The sequence below is a fragment of the Urocampus carinirostris genome, chromosome 1, assembly GCF_059441175.1.
Source record: "Urocampus carinirostris isolate Australia breed hairy pipefish chromosome 1, RoL_Ucar_1.0, whole genome shotgun sequence".
Taxonomy (NCBI): domain Eukaryota; kingdom Metazoa; phylum Chordata; class Actinopteri; order Syngnathiformes; family Syngnathidae; genus Urocampus; species Urocampus carinirostris.
In genome coordinates, this window is record NC_142349.1 from 73,732,557 (window position 1) to 73,753,489 (window position 20,933).

Here is a 20,933-nt window from a genome sequence, read left to right on the forward strand (position 1 = left end):
ATCATTTTCCTTCTCACAATGCCCATCCCTCTTTCCTCCCTTTCCTCCTTTTTTCTTTCCTTTTGTATCCTTTTCTCACCCTTTCCTTCCTCATTTTCTTCTCTTTCTCATTCTCTCCATTTTCCCTCCTCTTTGTTTCTCATTTTCCTCCTTTCTTTTCTTGCCCTTCCTTCTCTACTTCTCTTGCTCTTTGGATTCTTACCCTTTCTTTTTCTTCTTTTCTTTCTTCCTCCTTCTCCCCAAGTTGCTTTTCTCCTTTTTCCTTCTTTCACCCTATTTTCTATCATTTTCCATCCTCCTCTTTCTTTGCGTCGTGTCTTTGTGATCATTTTCCCTTTTCTCCTCTTGCTTCTTCTCTTCCCCCATTCTTCCCATTTTCTTTCTTCTTTCTTTTCCACACTTCTTCTCCTTTGTGTCCCTCCTCCTTTTCCATTATCTCCTCAATGTTTTCAATTCTCTTCTTTTCCGGTCCTTTTTATCATTTTTCTTCTTTATATCTTGTTCCTCTGAATCCTTCACCATCCTTTTTCTTTTCCCTCCTTCTTTTTATGTTTCTTCTTTTATTTTCTGTAACCTTATTCTTATCCTATCTGTTCTCCCCTTTCTTTTCGTCGTGTCTTTGTGTTCATTTTTCTCCCTTTTCTCCTCTTGTTTCTTCTCTTTCCCCATTCTTTTCATTTTTCTATTTCTTTCTTTTCCACCCTTCTTCTCATTTGTGTCCTTCCTCCTTGATCTTCTCCACTTGCTCTTCCTTTCCCACTATCTCCTCAATTTCTCAATTCTCTTCTATTTGTCATTTTCCTCCTTTATATCTTGTTCCTCTTGTTTTTCCCCCATCCTTCTTCTCATCCTTTTCCCTCCTTCTTTTCTCCTTTTTTCTCTCTTCACCTTATTCTTATCCTATCTGTTCTCCCCTTTCTTTTCCTCTTGTCTTTGTGTTCATTTTCCCTTTTCTCCTCTTGCTTCTTCTCTTTCCCCATTCTTTTCATTTTTCTATTTCTTTCTTTTCCTCCCTTCTTCTCATTTTTCTCTTCCTTTTCTGTTTGTCATTTTTCTTCCTCCGTTTTACGTTCCTCGTGGCACCTGCCTTTCTCTTCTTCTCTCCTCTCATTTTTCTTCCCCTTCCTTGTTTTTGTCCCGTCGTCTCCGACTTGATCGGCTGCGGTTGACATTTGAGGAAGGGATGAAGGTTGAGAATCTTGCCGTTGCCGTGGCGACGGCTGGCACCTGTTTTTTTTTGGGAAGGTCGGCGGGGAGGCGGCTCGGGAACGAGACGACCTTCGGGTTTATCGCCGGGGAGGCTCCTCCCCCTTTTCAACTTTTGGAGCGTTTTGTGGCCTCGGCAACGGCCGGTCGCCGTCGCTCACCTGCTACTCCTTCGGGTCGCCTTTCACCTCCATTTTGTTCATGATTAACTCTGGGAGGGAGTCGCACCCAAAGATAAATCCTCACTTTGTAACTCCGCCCACAATTCTTCTCCGTCAGTTGGTCTGGAAACAAAACATAGAAGTTGGAAAACGTAGAATATGTCAGAACACTAACCAATTCTAACTGAACAAAACATGAAAGGAAGTCAGACAACAACATATGTTGGGACACTAACCAATTCTAACTGAACAAAACATGAGAGAAGACAGACAACACAAAAAGTCTTAAACCACTTACTTCTTTGAACTGAACAAAACATGAATGTCAAGGCACATTGGAACACTCAACCTTAATTGAACAAAACATGAAAGGAAGTCAGACAAGAGCATATGTTGGGACACTAACCAATTCTAACTGGACAAAACGTGACGGAAGACAGACAACACAAAAAGTCTTGGAGCACTTGCTTCTTCTAACCGAACAAAACATTAACAACGAGGCACATTGGAACACTGAAAAACTCTAATTGACCAAAACATGAAAGGAAGTCAGACAACAGCATATGTCGAGACACTAACCAATTCTAACTGGACAAAACATGGGGGAAGACAGACAACACAAACAGTCTTGAAGCACTTACTTCTTCTAACTGAACAAAACATGAATGGCAAGGCACATCGGAACACTAAAAAAAAATCTAATTGAACAAAACATGAAAGGAAGTCAGACAACAGCATTTGTCGGGACACTAATCAATTCTAACTGGACAAAACATGGGGGAAGACAGACAACACAAAAAGTCTTGGAGCACTTCCTTCCTCAAACTGAACAAAACATGAAAGGAAGTCAGACAACAACATGTGTTGGGACACTAACCAATTCTAACTGAACAAAACATGAGAGAAGACAGACAACACAAAAAGTCTTAAACCACTTACTTCTTTGAACTGAACAAAACATGAATGTCAAGGCACATTGGAACACTCAACCTTAATTGAACAAAACATGAAAGGAAGTCAGACAAGAGCATATGTTGGGACACTAACCAATTCTAACTGGACAAAACGTGACGGGAGACAGACAACACAAAAAGTCTTGGAGCACTTACTTCTTCTAACCGAACAAAACATTAACAACGAGGCACATTGGAACACTGAAAAACTCTAATTGACCAAAACATGAAAGGAAGTCAGACAACAGCATATGTCGAGACACTAACCAATTCTAACTGGACAAAACATGGGGGAAGACAGACAACACAAAAAGTCTTGGAGCACTTACTTCTTCTAACTGAACAAAACATGAACAGCGAGGCACATTGGAACACTGAAACTCTAATTGAACAAAACATGAAAGGAAGTCAGACAACAGTTGGGACACTAGCTGGCTATAACTAAACAAACCATTGAAGTAAGAAAAGGCGCAATACAAGTATATGTTGGAACACTTACTCCGACCACAAAAAAAAATAGAAATAGGTTACAAGAAATATTGGAACACCAACTGAAAAAAACAGGAAATTAAGAAGACACAGAACATGTTGGAACTCAAACTAACTCTAACTTAAGAAACAAAACAAGAAAGTAAGATGATTGTAGCACTTTTAACCCGAACTGAACAAAACACACAAAAGAGATGTTGCAATACATGTTGGAACCCTAACTAACTGAACAAAACATGCAAGGAAGGAATGCAGGATATGCGGCAACAATAATTAGTTCTAACTGAACAGACGGCAGAAACAAAAGACAATGCAAGATGTGTCTAACTGAACAAGACATGAAAAAAATACACGGGGAATGTTGGAACGCTAACATACCTTGATGGAACAAAACATAAAAGGAAGACGGACAACACAAGATATGTTGGGACACTAGCTTGCTTTAATTGAACAAAACATTATTTTGGAACACTAACCACAAAAAAAACGAGAAAGATAATGACAAACAGAATATGAAAGAGAGAAGATGCAGGAAATTATATTAAACTAACTGAACAAAACAAGGATGTAAAGCTGCAGGATACGTTGGAATAAACACTAACTTAAAGAAATAACAAGAAAGAGAGATGAGACAGGATATGTCCTGACGCTAACACTTATTTACTATGTCAAAACACAAACGGGAGAAAAAGGAAGATTTGTTGGAACCCTAACTAACCTAATAAAACATAAAAAACAAGGAACGCAGGACATATTGGAACCCTAACCTTACAAAACATGAAAGACAAGGAATGCAAGACATGTTGTAACACCCATTCCAACCAAATAGGGAAAAAACAATGACGAAAAACAATAAAAGATATGTTCACTAGATCTAACTGGACAAAACATGAAAGGGACGGAACAAGTAAGATAACAATGTGCAAGGGGATGTGTTGGTCACAATAACGAGCTGGAACTGAACAAAACATGAAAGGGAGAAGATGGAAAATATGTTGGAACCCTAACAAACCCAACAAAACATGAAAGACAAGGAATGCAGTACATGTTGGAACCCTAGCCTAACAAAATATGAAAAGCAAGGAATGCAGGACATGCAGGGTTTTTTTCTGATCAGAGAAAAAAACAAGAAAGATAACAATGCAAGGGGATGTGTTGGTCACAATAATGAGCTTGAACTGAACAAAACATAAAAGGAGAATTCAGGACAAGTTGTAACACTTACCCATTCTAATCAAATAGGGAAAAAAAACAATGCAGAAAGACAATAAAAGATATGTTCACTAGATCTAACTGAACAAAACATGAAAGGGACGGAATGCAGGTTTTTTTTTACTGATCAGAGAAAAAAACAAGAAAGATAACAATTCAAGGGGATGTGTTGGTCACAATAACGAGCTCGAACCGAACAAAACATGAAAGAGAGAAGATGGAAAATATGTTGGAACCCTAACTAACCTAACAAAATATGAAAAGCAAGGAATGCAGGACATGTTGTAACACTTATCCATTCTAACCAAATAGGGAAAAACAATGACGAAAGTCAATGAAAGATATGTTCACTAGACCTAACTGTACAAAACATGAAAGGGACGGAACACGGGGTTTTTAACCGATCAGAGAAAAAACAAGAAAGATAACAATGCAAGGGGACGTGTTGGTCACAATAACGAGCTTGAACTGAACAAAACATGAAAGTAAGACACCACAGACTTCGCTCGAAGACGAGGGTACAGAACATGACAGTGCGATTGTCTGTCGATGCCCCCCCCCCATCGCAGTAAAAATTGTGTCGGGGGGGGGGGGGTTCTGCAGCTGCCTCCGCCCCTCCCCCGTTTTCGTTTCCGAGCTTCCTGCCCACAAACGGGCTTTTGTGGGCCGCCAACAGGAAGCGGTTTGTGGAGCGTTCGGCGTTCCCGTCTAACGACCTTTCCCGAATCTCAAGGTCGACCGAGGCTCGTGCTGTCGCCCCGTTTCAATACTTTCATTTTGTTATGACAAGCTCTTTATCCAAACCCTTTTTTTCTGCCGGGTTTCTACCCGCTCGTTTTCCTCTAAATCAGGGGGGTGCACACTTTTGAGAAAGCCGGGGGCCGGAATCGGGACGACTATTCATTCAATCAGACTTTGTAGCTCTCTTTTGTAGCATATTCATTTGACGCACAGGGTCTTGTGGAAAAAAAACACTGCCGTGCTGTCAAAACAGCTTCCAGCTGCTTCACCTTTTCACAGCGTTGGTTTCCAGTTGGCTTTTTGTAGTTAGCATGTTTCGTCTGGCAGCGCCTCTCGATATGATATCGAAGTTGTTTCGGATTTCAGTGAAAAAATATTCCAATTTCCTCTTGTCCTGCGAGTGGCGAACCTCACAGTCAACTTTCCTTTTTTTATTCACGGTTGCCGTGTCTTGATTGGGGTGGGCTAAAATTCTCAAATATTTTCTACTGCGCTCAACATTACTGGCAGGCCTCGATTAACAATTTTATGATCGAAGCTGCAGGCCAGTAAAAAATGAGGGGCTGTAACTGTCACAGTTGCCATGGCGCCCAATTGGCCCCGCCCGTGTGGCACCAGCTGCAGCTTGTCTGCCCTTTTTTGCCTGTCTTGTTTTTTTGCTCCTGTTTGTCTCCCGCTACGATCTGTTTTGATCTCGACCACGTCTGCTCTCCCGTCCCGAATGATGCCCTGTTTCGATCTCGACCACGTCTGTTCTCCCGTCCTGAATAACGACCCATGTGTCTACTTTCCTCTCCTGGCTTTCGACTTGTCTCCGCTCCCAACACCAGCCTTTTTCGACCCTGACTCCCACCTGTCCCGTTTTTTGCTCCTGTCCTTCCCCCGGCTTCGACCCGTTTTAGATCCTGACCACGTCTACCCTCCTGTCCCAGCTTTTGACCTCTTTTTGTCCCAGACCACGTCTTCTCTCCTATTCTGGCTTACGACTCGCTTCCGACCCCTGGCCACGTTTTTTGCTCTCCTGTCCCGTTTTTCCCGTTCCCGACACCGCCATCGCTCGCCACGGAAGTCCCACTTCTGCGTCTGAGCAACCTACACCCCACGACCAGCGATCTCCGGATCGTGTGTACGCTCCTTTCCCTTCTCCCCAATAAAACTGCGAGAAACGTTACGCGAGTGGGTCCTGTCTCCGTTCCGGTCCTGACAGTAACTGGCCCCCGGGCCGGACTTGAGAGGTCCCTGCTCCAAATGGAAACAACAACAACTGGCAAACCACATCCAATTAAAATGCAATTTATTCTCCCGCACGATCGCTTTCCTTTTTTTTTCCCCCACCAGCGAAAATCAAGTCCCATAAATTAGTGGGAACCTTAAAGTAGGTCTTAAATCACTCGGAATGCTCTTTTCCGTCACGTACGGTGGATAAAAATACTCGTTTTATTTGGGAAAAAAACAAGAAAGCCGCAAACAAAAAACTTTAAAGGGACAGCGTGTATTATTAGACCACTAGATGTGTTGTGCAACAGAAACGAGTGCTAAAAAACGAATGGAAGACTACATACTAGGGAGTTTTTTTGGACTTTTTGGTAACAAGATGGCAGCCAATTATGTCTGTTCCCTCTAGGCAAGTTTTATGATATTTATTCTCAAATATAAAATAAAACATTAGATCATAAAAATTAATTTAAATGAAAGAATATAATTCACAAAATAATAATATAAAGATAATAAAAATGGCGAAAAATCAAGAATAAATAACAGCAGATTTCCAAGGCTATAATCTAGCATAAAAACACGCACAGCCCCTTGGTGCAGATGTCGAGGGTTCAATTCCCGCTACCGCAGCCTCCACGTGTGGAGTTTGCATGTTCTCCCTGTGTTTGCGTGAGTTCCCCTCCCATGTTCCAAAAACATGCATGTCAGGTTAATTGTCCCTTGGTGGGAAGGAGTGTCCCCCTGCCCACTTCCTGAAGACTGAGATGGCCGGCTCCCACAGCCCCGTGACCCTAATGGGGATAAACGGCACAGATAATGGACTGATGGATGGCTATGGTAATATCTAATAATAAAAATGATAGCCTAAATATTTGTTCAAAGCTCTATATTATCTGCACGGCTTATCCTCAGTAGGGTCTCGGGGGTGCCGGAGCAGAGGACACCCTGAACTGGTTGCCAGCCAGAGACTGAGACAGACATCTCACTTGCTCATTCACACCTAGGGACAATTCAGACCAACCACTTGGGAGGAAACCCACACAAGGACGGGGAGAATATGCAAACTCCGCACAGGACGGCTGGTAGCTGGATTTGATCTCTTGACTTCAGAACTGTGGATAAAACACGTCTCGACACAATTGGCGATCTTACTCAGTTTTATTTTGAAAGCTGTCTGCAGGAAATGTCCAAAATGTCATTGACATAGTGGACTGAAGACCTTTACAATGTGCTTCACACTTACCCATTCACACACATACTCACACACCGATAGCAGGGTCTGCCATGCAAAGAGATTACCAGCATATTGGGGGTTCAGTGTTTTGCCCAGGGACCCTTACACATTTAACCCAGGGGAGTGTCAGGAACAAAAAAACGGGTCAGTAGCCGGGACAGAAGAGCAAAAATGTAGTCGGGGTCAGAAACGAGTCGTAAGCCAGGAAAGGAGAGTAGACGTGGTCGAGAACAAAAAGAGGTCGAAAGCCGGGATGGGAGACTAGATGTCGTCAGGATCGAAACGGATCAGTAACCAGGACAGGAGAGCAAAAATGTGGTCGGGGTCAGAAACGAGTCGTAAGACAGGAAAGGAGAGTAGACATGGTTGGTTACAAAAAGAGGTCGGAAGCCGGGATGGGAGAGTAGACGTGGTCAGGATAAAAAAACAGGTCAGTAGCTGGAACAGGAGAGCAAAAATGTGGTCGGGGTCAGAAACAAGTTGTAAGCCAGGAATGGAGAGTAGACGTGGTTGGGTTCAAAAAGAGGTCAAAAGCTTGCTTAGTGTTAACTGAGGTTCACAGACGGACTGACAACAGTGGACAGACAGGAGAGGGTTGAAATAGGGATAGGGGGCCAATCAGAGTCTGAGGCAGTTGACGCCTAAGGAGCGGGAACAGGTGGATCCTCTGTGGCGAGCGATGGCGGTGTCAGGAACAGAAAAACGGGTCAGTAACCAGGACAAGAGAGCAAAAAGGTGGTCGGGTCGGAAGCGAGTCATAAGCCAGGAAAGGAGAGGAGACGTGGTCGGGTTCAAAAAGAGGTCAAAAGCCGGGACCGGAGAGTAGACGTGGTCAAGATCAAAAACGGGTCGAAGCCGGGGGACAGACGGGAGCAAAAACAAGTGAGAGTCAGGGTCGAAAAAGGCTTGCCTACTGTTAACTGAGGTTCGCAGACGGACTGACAACAGGTGACAGAAAGAAGTGGGTTTAAATAGGGACAGGGAGCCAATCAGAGTCCAAGAAGCGGGCACAGGTGTATCACATCGGTAATCGTGACACATTCGGTATCTTGCCATGAAATGGAAACCCGGACACGCTATAAACATTTCCCGAACGGCTTCCTTCCGTCACAGCTTAGGAACTTCTAAAGTCATCTGCTTAAAGTAAACCTTAATGAGTATCGTTAGCACTTTTGAGAAGTTCGTGTCCTAAGGAAGAAATAATATGGCTACGCTATCAGGAATGTGGTTTCAGCCGCTCTATTTGCTCCCCTTGTGATACATGGATACCCCAACTATGGTGGGCGTGGCTTAGCGCTCTGTCAAATGTATGAATCGGACTCCCATTTATTTGTCATGGCTTTTTTTCCTCGAGGGGGGGTCAGGGGTCGGAACCCTGCACACGGTTGGGGCAGGGGGGCGGGGCTTGAGTTTGCCTGAAAGCACAATAAGAAATTGTGTATCCTGGGGGTGGTGGTCTCTCTTAAAGGGCACACGTCGCGCACAAAAAGTGGGTCACGTGGGAAGTGTGCCAAAGAAGAATCCAGGGACCCCCACCGCCTCTAATCTCCCCCGACCCTTCAGACCCCCCCACCCCCTTCACTCCCCTCCTCAGGATTTTCACTTCCTGTTTGTTTATTCAGCGTCCAATCACAAAAAAGACACATTCTTATATTCTTCAATATTCTATTCTACATTCTCTCTCCTTATGATACATTTTTCAGATTTGCCTTCCAATGATTAGATTTTTCTATCCATATTTTCCTGCTTTTGTCAGAACCAGAACGGAGACAGGACCCACTTGCGTCACGTTTCTCTCAGTTTTATTGGGAAGAAAGGAAAGGGTTGCACCCACGATCCCGTCACGGAAAAGGACTGTCTTGAAACGGGTCGGGAAGCAGGAAGTTGGAACTCATTTGACGATCTGTCACTTTAATTGAGAAAGAAAAGTTGTCCGACACACAAACAGACCAGGAAATAAAAAGTAATCAGGAAATGCAGGTCAGCCGGTGTCAAGGGGCGGGGCCAGCTGGGCGCCCTGACAACCGTGCAGGACATGACAGATCCGGGGATCGCTGGTCGCGGGATTAGGTCGCTCTGAACGCGGAAGTGGATCTTCCGTGGCGAGCGATGGCGGTGTCGGGAACGGGAAAAAAACGGGTCAGTAGCCGGGACGGGAAGTTTTCTGCCCGGCAACCAGTTTTGGCCCACCGAACATTTGAGCATTGTGATTTCCGAGCATCCTTGAAGGCTCATGACTGGAATTCCTGTTTTTTTTTTGTCAGGACGTCCTCGAAGGAATGACGCTAACACTAAGCGCTTAATAACACTCTTTGGTGGTGCCGTTATCCAAATTTTTTGCCCGACTACCAATTTTGGCCCGACACATTTGAAATTTGTGATTTCCCAGCGTCCCTGAAGGCATATGACTGGAATTCCCATTTTTACGGGACATCCTTGAAGGCAACAGAGCGTTATGATTTTTTTTTTTACGTAGATTTACTGCAGGGAAAAAAACATGATTAATGAATTCGCTTAATTTTTTAAATATAAACACTTTAAATGTTAGGACCAGAACAGAAACAGGACCCACTCGCGTAACGTTTCTCACAAGTTTTATTAGAAGATAGGGTTGCGCCCACGATCTGGGGATTGCTGGATGCGGGAAGCAGGTCGCTCTGAACGCGGAAGTGGGACTTCCGTGGCGAGCGATGGCGGTGTCGGGAACGGAGAAAAAAACGGGTCAGTAGCCGGGACAGGAGAGCAAAAACTTGGTCGGGGTCTGAAGCGAGTCGTAAGCCAGAATAGGAGAGAAGACGTGGTCGGGGACGAAAGAGGTTGGAAGCCAGAACGGGAGCGTAGACGTGGTCAGGATCATAAACAGGTCGAAGCCGGGGGACAGACGGAGCAAAAAACAGGACAGGTGGGAGTCAGGGTCGAAAAAGGTTTGCCTAGAGTTAACTGAGGTTCGCAGACGGACTGACAAAAGGGGACGGACAGGACTGGGTACAAGTACTGATCGGGAGCCAATCACATCAGTAATCATGACAAAATGATAAAAAAGAAAAAACATTTTTAGTATTGTACGTAATTAGTGGATGTTTACATTTAGATAGATAGATACTTTATTCAATTCAATTTACGCATTTCAAAATAAATGAAAGAAAAAGTAAAGGGAAGAAAATGGAATGTTTGAAGGATAAAGCGATAAATGAAGCACTTTTACATCTTCGGTCCTGCAAAAAAGTTTGGAATTTAAAAAAATATATATTCAACGCGTTGGTCTTACTTGGAAATTGAATGTCAGTAGCCGGGACAGGAGAGCAAAAAAACGTGATCGAGATCAAAAAACGGGTCGAAGCCGGGAAACAGACGGGAGCAAAAACAGGAGTGAGTCGAAAAGCTTGCCTAGAGTAAACTGAGGTTCGCAGACTTTGCTTTTGTTGCCAGGTGTTTAGCTTTCGATGGGTATATTTTGAGTTTTTTTGAAGGGGAAAGTTATATTTACACTGAATATTGTTTTATTGAACATTATCATGATATGAATCGTTACAAAATCATGCATTGTGATTTCTGGATTTTTCTTTTTAGTTTAGCTCCCTCGCAGCGGACATGCAACTACCATGAAAATTCAAATACTTCTTTTCTTCACTGTCTATATATATATATATATATATATATATATATATTAGAGCTAAGATTCATGGCCCGAGCCCGAACCCGAACCCGAACCCGAGGCAATTTCGGGCCAGGTCGGGCCTGAAATGTCAGTCATACGGTCGGGTCGGGTCGGGTTCGGTCCTGCTTTTTTTTTTTTTTTTTTTTTTTTTTTAAATTAATTAATAATTATAAATATATGTTCATTAAAAATATATACTTAAACTATGTATGGATACTAGACCAAGGAATACTTGTTATAAAATAAATAATTTGGATAAAACGGAGAAGGAGCTGTAATTGCTTTTAACGGAGCCAGAGCATGCTCTGTGCACGTGACGTGACGTGAATGCTGTCCTCTTAATAATCTTCCCCTCCGCAAATTCGCGTGATTTTGGCCTGGTATCCCCGATATGGAGTCGGACCAACAAGAAGTTAAGGATAAACTCAAGAGAGGAGAACTGACGAGGAAAACGCACTCTGGTAAGAGTTTTAATAAGCGTTTTATATAGAATACGATCGCTTTTGTCGGAAGCGTACATTGACGTTGGTGACATTTTCATCCGCGTTAAAAAACGCAATTTGCAGAATAAAATCACGCTTTATTGTTTAAATAAACGCGTTATATAGACTAGGATCTCCCAATTATTATAATTAGCTCGCTTTATTGTTTTAATAAGCGTTTTATATAGAATACGATCGGGGGGGGGGGGGGGGGATTTGCATAGGAGTCGGAAAAGGGCACAACACGTCAACACCCCCTCAATGATAGTGCCGCGCTAAAATCTTAAGGACGTACTACTACTGCTGCTGTGGATTATGGCCCAATGATCAAGTCGTCAAAATGACGGACGCCCTTAAATGTTTTCGCTACCTCAAAAAATGATGTAAATGTTTATACAGTTTTATTTAACTTAGGCCTAGATGTTGTAACAAAAGGCAGAGTTTAATTTGTTATCATAAATCACCCCTCCTTATAAATAAAATATGTAATTTCGGGCCCCCTCGGGCCGGGCCAGCAAATCCAGTTAATTAGTCGGGCTCGGTCCGGGTCGGGTTTAATACCCCTCGGGCCTGCGTCGGGCTCGGGTGCTTTTTTTGGGCCCGATCTTACCTCTAATATATATATACTAATTCACCAATTTATTTTTTTATATGTATGATATGTTTTGATTGATTCATGTATCGTTTTATCATTATCCGTCTAAATTATTATCTATACTAACTATGAATACTGGATTAATTCATAGGATCATTTATATATATATATATATATATATATATATATATATATATATTTATATGAGTTTATTTTTAATATCAAGTAAGTATATGTTGTTTTATATTGATACTAATTTGTCATTTCTTTGTAATTTTAATGTTAATTAATTTATAAGATTGTTTGTATTTATTTGTACGAATTAGGATTAGTACTATTTATTGATATTATTTTCTTATTATTTTATTTGTTTCTTATAATTGGTTATTTAATTTATATTCATTCATTTTTTTGGTATTTATCTGTATGAATTTGTTATTTCGATTTATCACTAAAATTAATTCATTTGATTATTTCTATGGAAATACTTTTAAAAAATATTTTTCCGCATTTCAGTTTGAAAAAAAAACTGTGGGTTTTTAAAATAAATGAAGATACAAGATCAATAAAAAATATATCCAATAGAGGTCGACTAAATATCAGAATCGATATTTTGTATTGGAATCCATGTTTTGATTTATTCGGCGGGCCGATTGTTCAGGCTCAGATGCGGCCAAGACATTCTCCCTCCCTCTTCCCTTTTTCTGTCTCGGACGCTACCCGCCCCGCTCCTTCTGATTGGATAAGCGACAGGGGGCGGAGCTACAAAAGCAGGAAGAAGATCCGTAGAACGGAGTAATTAGGGGCAGATCTCACAACATGCCTGAAAATGTATTCATGATAACATTTAGAATATTTAGAAAAGTATGTGGGTGATTAAGAGATTTATTAGCTCTTATCATAACATTATTATTATTTTTGTTTTAGGGCTTACGAGTGTGGCTTCGCCACGACGATCAGGACCTCCCCGGGACCGTCTCGTCCTGCTCGGACGGTGTTGTCACGGTAACCACCGATGATGGACAGGTACCTCACCTTTGAATTATGAACATGTGTTGCCATGGCAACGCCACATTCCAGGAGGAGAAAAAAACTATTTTTAGGTCCTAAACTTTCAAAGTTCGGAATACTTTTTTGTCATTTGACTCCAGTTGTCTCTAGCGCCCCCTACAAATTTTAAATTGAATTTTTTTAGAATATTTTTTTAGAAATTAGTTGGAACAGTGATAGGCAAACTACTATTAATTTCGGATTCTACACTTTTAAATTAGTTTGATTTGATAAAATAATTTGATTTTTTTTTTAAAATATTGATTGTTTATATTTACTTTTCTAGTTTCTTAATACAAATTTTTAGGTTATTGTTTTTTTTTTTGTTGGATTTTAATTGATGTCATAATATTATATTAATTATTTTATATATATATATATATATATATATATATATATATATATATATATATATATATATATATATATAATTTGTCAAGAAATCGTTGTTAATTCGTTCTATTTATCAAAATAATTAGTTTGATCACAGAATTTGATGTACTCCAATATTCATCTAATTAGAAAATGATTTTCAAAATAAAAGAGAAATTCTCCTTTTTTACACAATTTTCCTCTTTCGTTAGCCGACGTTTACGTTAGCCGAAAAGAGCTAATTTACACCCGTTCTTCTTCCACCATAATAAAGTTGTAAGCTAACATCAATGCTAGCCCACATTTGCGTTAGCCCAAAGCGCTGACTTCCCAACATTCCTCTGTCAAGCTAATAAGTTGTAAGCTAACGTCAGCGCTAAGTCAACAAAGCTTTTGTGGGGCCCCGGCTAAGCCCGCCCGGCGACAGATGCTAACGGCGTAAATCTGCCGCAAACAAAGACGGCTTTGCTAGCTAGGCTTTGGATTACGTCCTAACTCTCGTTAGCGGTAGTGTCAACTGGCCTTTTGTTGTTTTTTTTCGGAATCCGAAACACTTTAAAGTACATGAAGGCCTTTGTGGGAAACTCAAAAGATGGACGCTAACGCTAAGCGCTAAATAATACTTGGTTTTTCAGGATGTCCTCGAAGAAAAGAAGCTAATTCAAAGTGCTAACGATACTCATTAAGGTGACATCATCCAGGTTTTCTGCCCGGCAACCTGTTTCGACCCAGCAAATATTTGAGGACGCTAACGCTAAATGCTAAATAATACTCATTAGAGATGACATCATCCAGGTTTTCTGCCCGGCAACCCGTTTTGACCGAGCAAATATTTGAGGATGCTAACATTATATGGTAAATAATACACATTAGTGGTGACATCATCCCGGTTTTCTGCCCAGCAACCCATTTTGACCCAGCAAATATTTGAGGACGCTAACGCTAAATGCTAAATAATACTTATTAGAGATGACATCATCCAGGTTTTCTGCCCGGCAACCCGTTTTGACCCAGCAAATATTTGAGGACACTAACGCTAAATGCTAAATAATACTCATTAGAGATGACATCATCCAGGTTTTCTGCCCGGCAACCCGTTTTGACCGAGCAAATATTTGAGGATGCTAACATTATATGGTAAATAATACACATTAGTGGTGACATCATCCCGGTTTTCTGCCCAGCAACCCATTTTGACCAAGCAAATATTTGAGGACGCTAACGCTAAATGCTATATAATACTCATTAGAGATGACATCATCCCGGTTTTCTGCCCAGCAACCCATTTTGACCCAGCAAATATTTGAGGACGCTAACGCTAAATGCTAAATAATACTTATTAGAGATGACATCATCCCGGTTTTCTGCCCGGCAACCCATTTTGACCAAGCAAATATTTGAGGACGCTAACGCTAAATGCTAAATAATACTTATTAGAGATGACATCATCCAGGTTTTCTGCCCGGCAACCCGTTTTGACCCAGCAAATATTTGAGGACGCTAACGCTAAATGCTAAATAATACTCATTAGAGATGACATCATCCAGGTTTTCTGCCCGGCAACCCGTTTTGACCGAGCAAATATTTGAGGATGCTAACATTATATGGTAAATAATACACATTAGTGGTGACATCATCCCGGTTTTCTGCCCAGCAACCCATTTTGACCAAGCAAATATTTGAGGACGCTAACGCTAAATGCTATATAATACTCATTAGAGATGACATCATCCCGGTTTTCTGCCCAGCAACCCATTTTGACCAAGCAAATATTTGAGGACGCTAACGCTAAATGCTAAATAATACTTATTAGAGATGACATCATCCAGGTTTTCTGCCCGGCAACCCGTTTTGACCCAGCAAATATTTGAGAGCTGGGATTTTCGAGCATCCTTGAAGGTTTTTTTCAAGATGTCCTCGAAGGAAAGAAGCTAAAATAAAGTGCTAACGATACTCATTAGGGCAGGGGTGTCCAACTCATTTGAACTCGGGGGCCACAAGATGGAACAAACATACTCTCGGGGCCGGACTATTGATGAAGGAAGAATGAAAAGGAGAGATGAACAGAAAGAAAGAAGGAAAGAAAGAAAGAAAGAAAGAAAGAAAGAAAGAGGGAAGGAAATGGAGAAAGAAAGAGAAAGAAAGAAACTAGTAGATTGAGGAGAAAGAAAAAATAGAGGGAAAGAAATAAGAGAAAGAGAGCGAGAGAAAAAAGAAAGAGAGTGGGACAAAGAAAGGAAGAAAGAAAGAAAGAGGGAAGGAAATGGAGAAAGAAAAAGAAACTAGTAGATTGAGGAGAAAGAAAAAAGAGAGGGAAAGAAATAAGAGAAAGAGAGGGAGAGAAAAAGAGAGGGTGGGACAAAGAAAGACAGAAAGAAAGAAAGAGGGAAGGAAATGGAGAAAGAAAGAAACTAGTAGATTGAGGAGAAAGAAAAAAAGAGAGGGAAAGAAATAAGAGAAAGAGAGGGAGAGAAAAAGAGAGAGTGTGGGACAAAGAAAGAAAGACAGAAGGACAGAACGAAAGAAAGAAACTAGTAGATTGAGGAGAAAGAAAAAATAGAGGGAAAGAAATAAGAGAAAGAGAGGGAGAGAAAAATAGAGAGGGTGGGACAAAGAAAGAAAAAAGAAAGAGAGATAAAAGAGAGCAAGAGAGAGAGAATGTAAGAAACAAAAGAGATTAAAAAGAGAAATGGTGAGAAGAGAGAGAAAAAGAAATCCAAACAGAAATAGAAAGAGAGAAGGAGAGAAAGAGAGAAGGGGAGAGAAGGGAGGGGGATGCAAGAGAGAGAAAGAAAAGGAAGAAAGGAAGCGAGAGCAAAAGACACAGAGGAACAAAGGAAGAAAAAGATAGACGGAGCGAGTGAAAGAGAGAGAGATAGAAAGTGAGAGAAAAAGGGAGGAAGAGAGAGAGAGAGAAAAAAAAGAAATACAAGTACAGCGTTTGTGACAGGCGCCTGGCTTTGGCAACATCAAGCGGACATATTTCAACCTGCAGCTCGTTTTTCTCTTGCGCTTTCCTTAGTGTTGTCTCGTGGGCCGAATTCAATCCCCCAGCGGGCCTGATTGGGCAACCAGTTTTGGCTCACCGAACATTTGAGCATTGTGATTTCCGAGCATCCTTGACGGCTCAAGACTGGAATTCCTGTTGTTTTTTTTTTGTCAGGACGTCCTCGAAGGAATGACGCTAACGCTAACACTCTTTGGTGGTGCCGTTATCCAAGTTTTTTACCCGACGACCAATTTTGGCCCGACAAACATTTGAAATTTATGATTTCCCAGCGTCCCTGAAGGCATTTGACTGGAATTCCCATTTTTCCGGGACATCCCTGAAGGCAACAGAGCGTTATGATTTTATTTTACACAGATTTACTGCAGGGAAAAAAAAATGATAAATGAATTAGCTTAATTGTTAAAAAATAAATGCACTTTAAAGCAAATGTCAGGACCAGAACGGAGACAGGACCCACTCGCGTAACGTTTCTCACTAGTTTTATTAGAAGAAAGGTTGCGCCCACGATCCGGTGATTGCTGGACGCGGAAAGCAGGTCGCTCTGAACGCGGAAGTGGGACTTCTGTGGCGAGCAATGGCGGTGTCGGGAACGGAAAAAAACGGGTCAGTAGCCGGGATAGAAGAGCAAAAACGTAGTCGGGATCGGAAACAAGTCGAGGAGAGTAGAAGTGGTCGAGATCAAAAATGGAACGTTATTCGGAACGGGAGAACAGACGTGGTTGCAATCAAAACGGATCGTAGCGGGAGACAAACAGGAGCAAAAAAAACGGGACAGGCAAAAAAAGGGCTTGCCGTGTAAAAACAGATATTCGCAGACGCACCGACCAAAGGGGACTGACAGGACAGAGTTTAAATACTGACAATTGCCAATTGGGCGCCATGGCAACCGTGACTGAAACTGGTGCCACTCGGGCGGGGCCAATTGGGCGCCATGGCAACCATGACAGCAAACATATTAAAATCAATTTCTGACTCTAAATTTTTCCCATTTTAAAACATTTTAAAGGTTGTTTCTTAAGTCAAATGATTAATAATCATTTATATTTCAAATAGGCAAAACTATTTGTCATAGTTAGGACTTTAATTTTATTTGACAATGAATAAAATATAATCAATTAATGCCAGCAAGTTTCTCCTTATTTGACTTTATTTTCACCTGGTTTTTATTTAGTAAAATAATGTAAATTCGTCTTTATTTCAAAAAATTGCAAATTATTTTGCTAATATATTTGTATTATGTTCGCACCTATTATTTAATTTGTAGATAGAATGGAACGAAATAAAATAAAAGAATAGAATAAAATAGAATGACATTTTTCTTATATTTTTATTATATTTTTAGTTTAAAATATTGATTTTTTTGTCTTTATTTTATGCTTTTAACCACTTTGAATTTTTAAAAAATATTGCAATTTTTGTCTTATTTATAAAATATTGCAAGTTAATCTTTTTTTTAACAGCTTTTAGTTTGAAATGTAATTTAGTTTGTATTATTTCACATATTTTTTATTTCAAAACTATTGCTAACTATTCTTATCATTTAATCATATCTTTTAATGATTTTAGTAAGAAATATTGCAAATTGTTTTCCTACTATTTTACTATATTTTACCAGTTTTTTTATTGTGAAAAATATTTGAAAATTTTCCTATAGTATTTTACCCGCTTTTTGTTTTAAATTTATTTTTCCATGTTTTCACTACTTTTAGTTTTCAAATTTTGTATTAATTCAATTAATTAAAGTTTTAACCTCTTTATCGTTGAAAATATTGCATTTTTTCTTCATTTCATTATGTTTTAGCCACTTTTTTAAAAACAACAAAAAACAAAATCATTGCTATTTTTTTCCAATCTTTTACAATATTTTCACCCGTGTTTTAATTTGAAAATATGTGTTGATTTCTTTTATCATTTACCATAACTTCCTCTTTTTTCTTAGATTAAAAATAATGCATTTTTTTTCTTTAACTTACAATTTTTTTACTACTTTTAGTTTACAAAATATGATTCTATTATATTTCCAACAATTATTGTCTTTAAAAAATGTATGCGATTTTATGTCTAGATCAATAAAGTTTTCTATTTTTTCCTCATCCTTCAACTAAATTTGATCATCATTATTTATGTGAAAAGGAAAAAGAATACTTCAAATAAGAAGATTTTTGTCGCAGTTTACTCGAATGAGTAAAAAATGTAGTTGAATAAAAAAAAAATTCAAATAAAATATGAAATATTTACTCCGATTCGGGTGAGATTTGTTTCAGTCGGATTCGAGGCGTTTCAAAACGTGGGAATTCGGACGATCATTCCGAGCTGAGGAGACAGACTGACTTGCAAATGTCCCTGAAGGCAACCATGGGGAGATAATAGGAAAGCCTGTTTATTTTTCCCACTGTCCTTGAAAGCGACATAGAATTTTTCTTGATAAGCGGACAGAAGATTTGGAATTCGGACGGCCCCCGAAGGCAACAGAGCAACAATACTCAAATGATGTTACATGCAACACATATATAATTTATATACTGTGTATGTCATGAACCGGAACAGGATCAGGACCCAAACGCGTGACGTTTTCACACAAGCCTTTTATTTTACGGGAAATGGGGAGTCATGCGCGTTAGGCACGGACTGGAAGCCAGAGACCGACGAGATCGATACCATTTGCCCGAGTAGATATCGGACAGATGGGGTCGATACCGGACAGACAGGATAGATAATGAAACGGGATATCGAAAATAAACAGGACAAACAAGACGGGAACGAAAACTGGAGAGAATAATAAACAGGACAAAAATAGACAGGAACGAAACCGGAAACCGACATTAAACAGAGGTTTTAAAGTGCTTTTAGGATTTTAAACTAGGATTTTGCATTCACAACAGAGTTTTAAGGCTTTTTCAAAGGTTTCAAACTAAGGTTTGGAAACAGGGTTTAAAACTACAGTTTTGGACGGAAATTAGGGTTTTAAAATGTTTTTAAGGTTTCAAACTGGGGTTTTTGCTTTAAATCAAAGCGTTTTTAGCATTTAAAACCAGGGTTTCGGCTTCAAATTAGGTTTTGTCAAGGGTTTTTAAGGTTTTGAACTTTGATTTCAAACTAGCATTTCTTCTTTTTAAATAGAGTTCTTAATCATGTTTAGGGTTTTGAAGTAGGGTTTGAAACTAGAATTTTGGGTTAAAATCCGGGTTTTAGAGTGTTTGTAGGATTTCTTACCAGTCTTGGATTCATTATTGTTTTAATATGTTTTAGGGTTTCTGGCTGAGGGTTTCAAACTAGGCTTTATGTTAGGGTTTTAAAACTTTTGATAAGGTCTTGAACTTGGGGTTCAAACGGTAGTTTCAGCTTCAAATTAAGGTTTCAAAGTGTTTTAGGGTGTCCAACTACGGTCTCAAATTTGAGATTTGGGTTCAAAATAGGTTTGAAAACATTTTTAGTTTCAAGCTAGGGTTTCAAAATAGGGTTTGGGTTTCAAATTGAGGTTTTAAAGTGCATTTAGGATTTTAAACTAGGATTTTGCATTCACAACAGAGTTTTAAGGCGTTTTTAAGGTTTCAAACTAAGGTTTCGAAACAGGGTTTAAAACTACAGTTTTGGACGAAAATTAGGGTTTTAAAATGTTTTTAAGGTTTCCAACTGGGGTTTTTGCTTTAAATCCGGACTTCAAAGCGTTTTTAGGATTTAAAACAAGGGTATCGGCTTCAAATTAGGTTTTGTATAAAGGGTTTTCAAGGTTTTGAACTTTGGTTTTAAACTAGCATTTTTCGGTTTTTAATAATGTTTAAGGTTTTGAGTAGGGTTTGAAACTAGAATTTTGCGTCTTCGAGTCATTATGTTCTAATATGATTTTAGGGTTTCTGGCTGAGGGTTTCAAACTAGGGTTTTGGGGTCGATACCGGACAGGCAGGTACAGACAGGATTGATAATGAAACAGGATATCGAAAATACACAGGACAACCTAGACGGGAACGAAAACTGGAGAGCATAATGAACAGGACAAAAATAGACGGGAACGAAACTGGAAACCGATATTAAACAGGACAAAAATAAACGGGAACAATACCGGACAGGGAATACCAACAGGAAACAGGACCGAGTCTCGCGGGGCCGAGGTTTGTTGACGGAATGACCAAGGAAAAATGAGAGCACTGAGCTTAAATAGACAGAAAGCCAATCTGTCAATGAGCCACAGCTGGAGTCCATTGGTGGCTAATGTTTAGCAAGTATCCAAGGAGACTCTTATAGAGCAATTGTGTTGAATTTTGTATGTTTTTAGGCAATCATTTGTTGTTGATATTTTATTTTAGAGTGGGGAAAAAGCTGTAAAGAGGAGCCTTTTTTTTTCATTCCGAACCTTAAAGTGGACGACCACATAAGGCTCTACTTTCATTACAATTACCGTAAATTCCGGACTATAAGCCGCTACTTTTTTCCCAAACCTTCAACCCTGCGGCTTATTCAGTGATGCGGCCAATTTATGTCATTTTTCTAACGGCCGCCATCGGCGCTCGAGTACAAAAGGTAAGATTTAGACCGGTGGAATATATGCGCCGAGGAA

The 20,933-nt window shown here is 40.1% G+C and overlaps 1 protein-coding gene across 1 annotated transcript in view; it reads left to right on the top strand.

The window, feature by feature from the left end:
- Nucleotides 1–20,933, top strand: part of LOC148376826 (unconventional myosin-X-like) — a 44,195-nt gene that overhangs the window by 11,093 nt on the left and 12,169 nt on the right. The window contains exon 2 of the mRNA XM_088327075.1: nucleotides 12,874–12,972. Within this exon, the coding sequence (XP_088183201.1) occupies nucleotides 12,874–12,972 (99 nt within the window). The remainder of the gene's footprint in view (nucleotides 1–12,873; nucleotides 12,973–20,933) is intronic.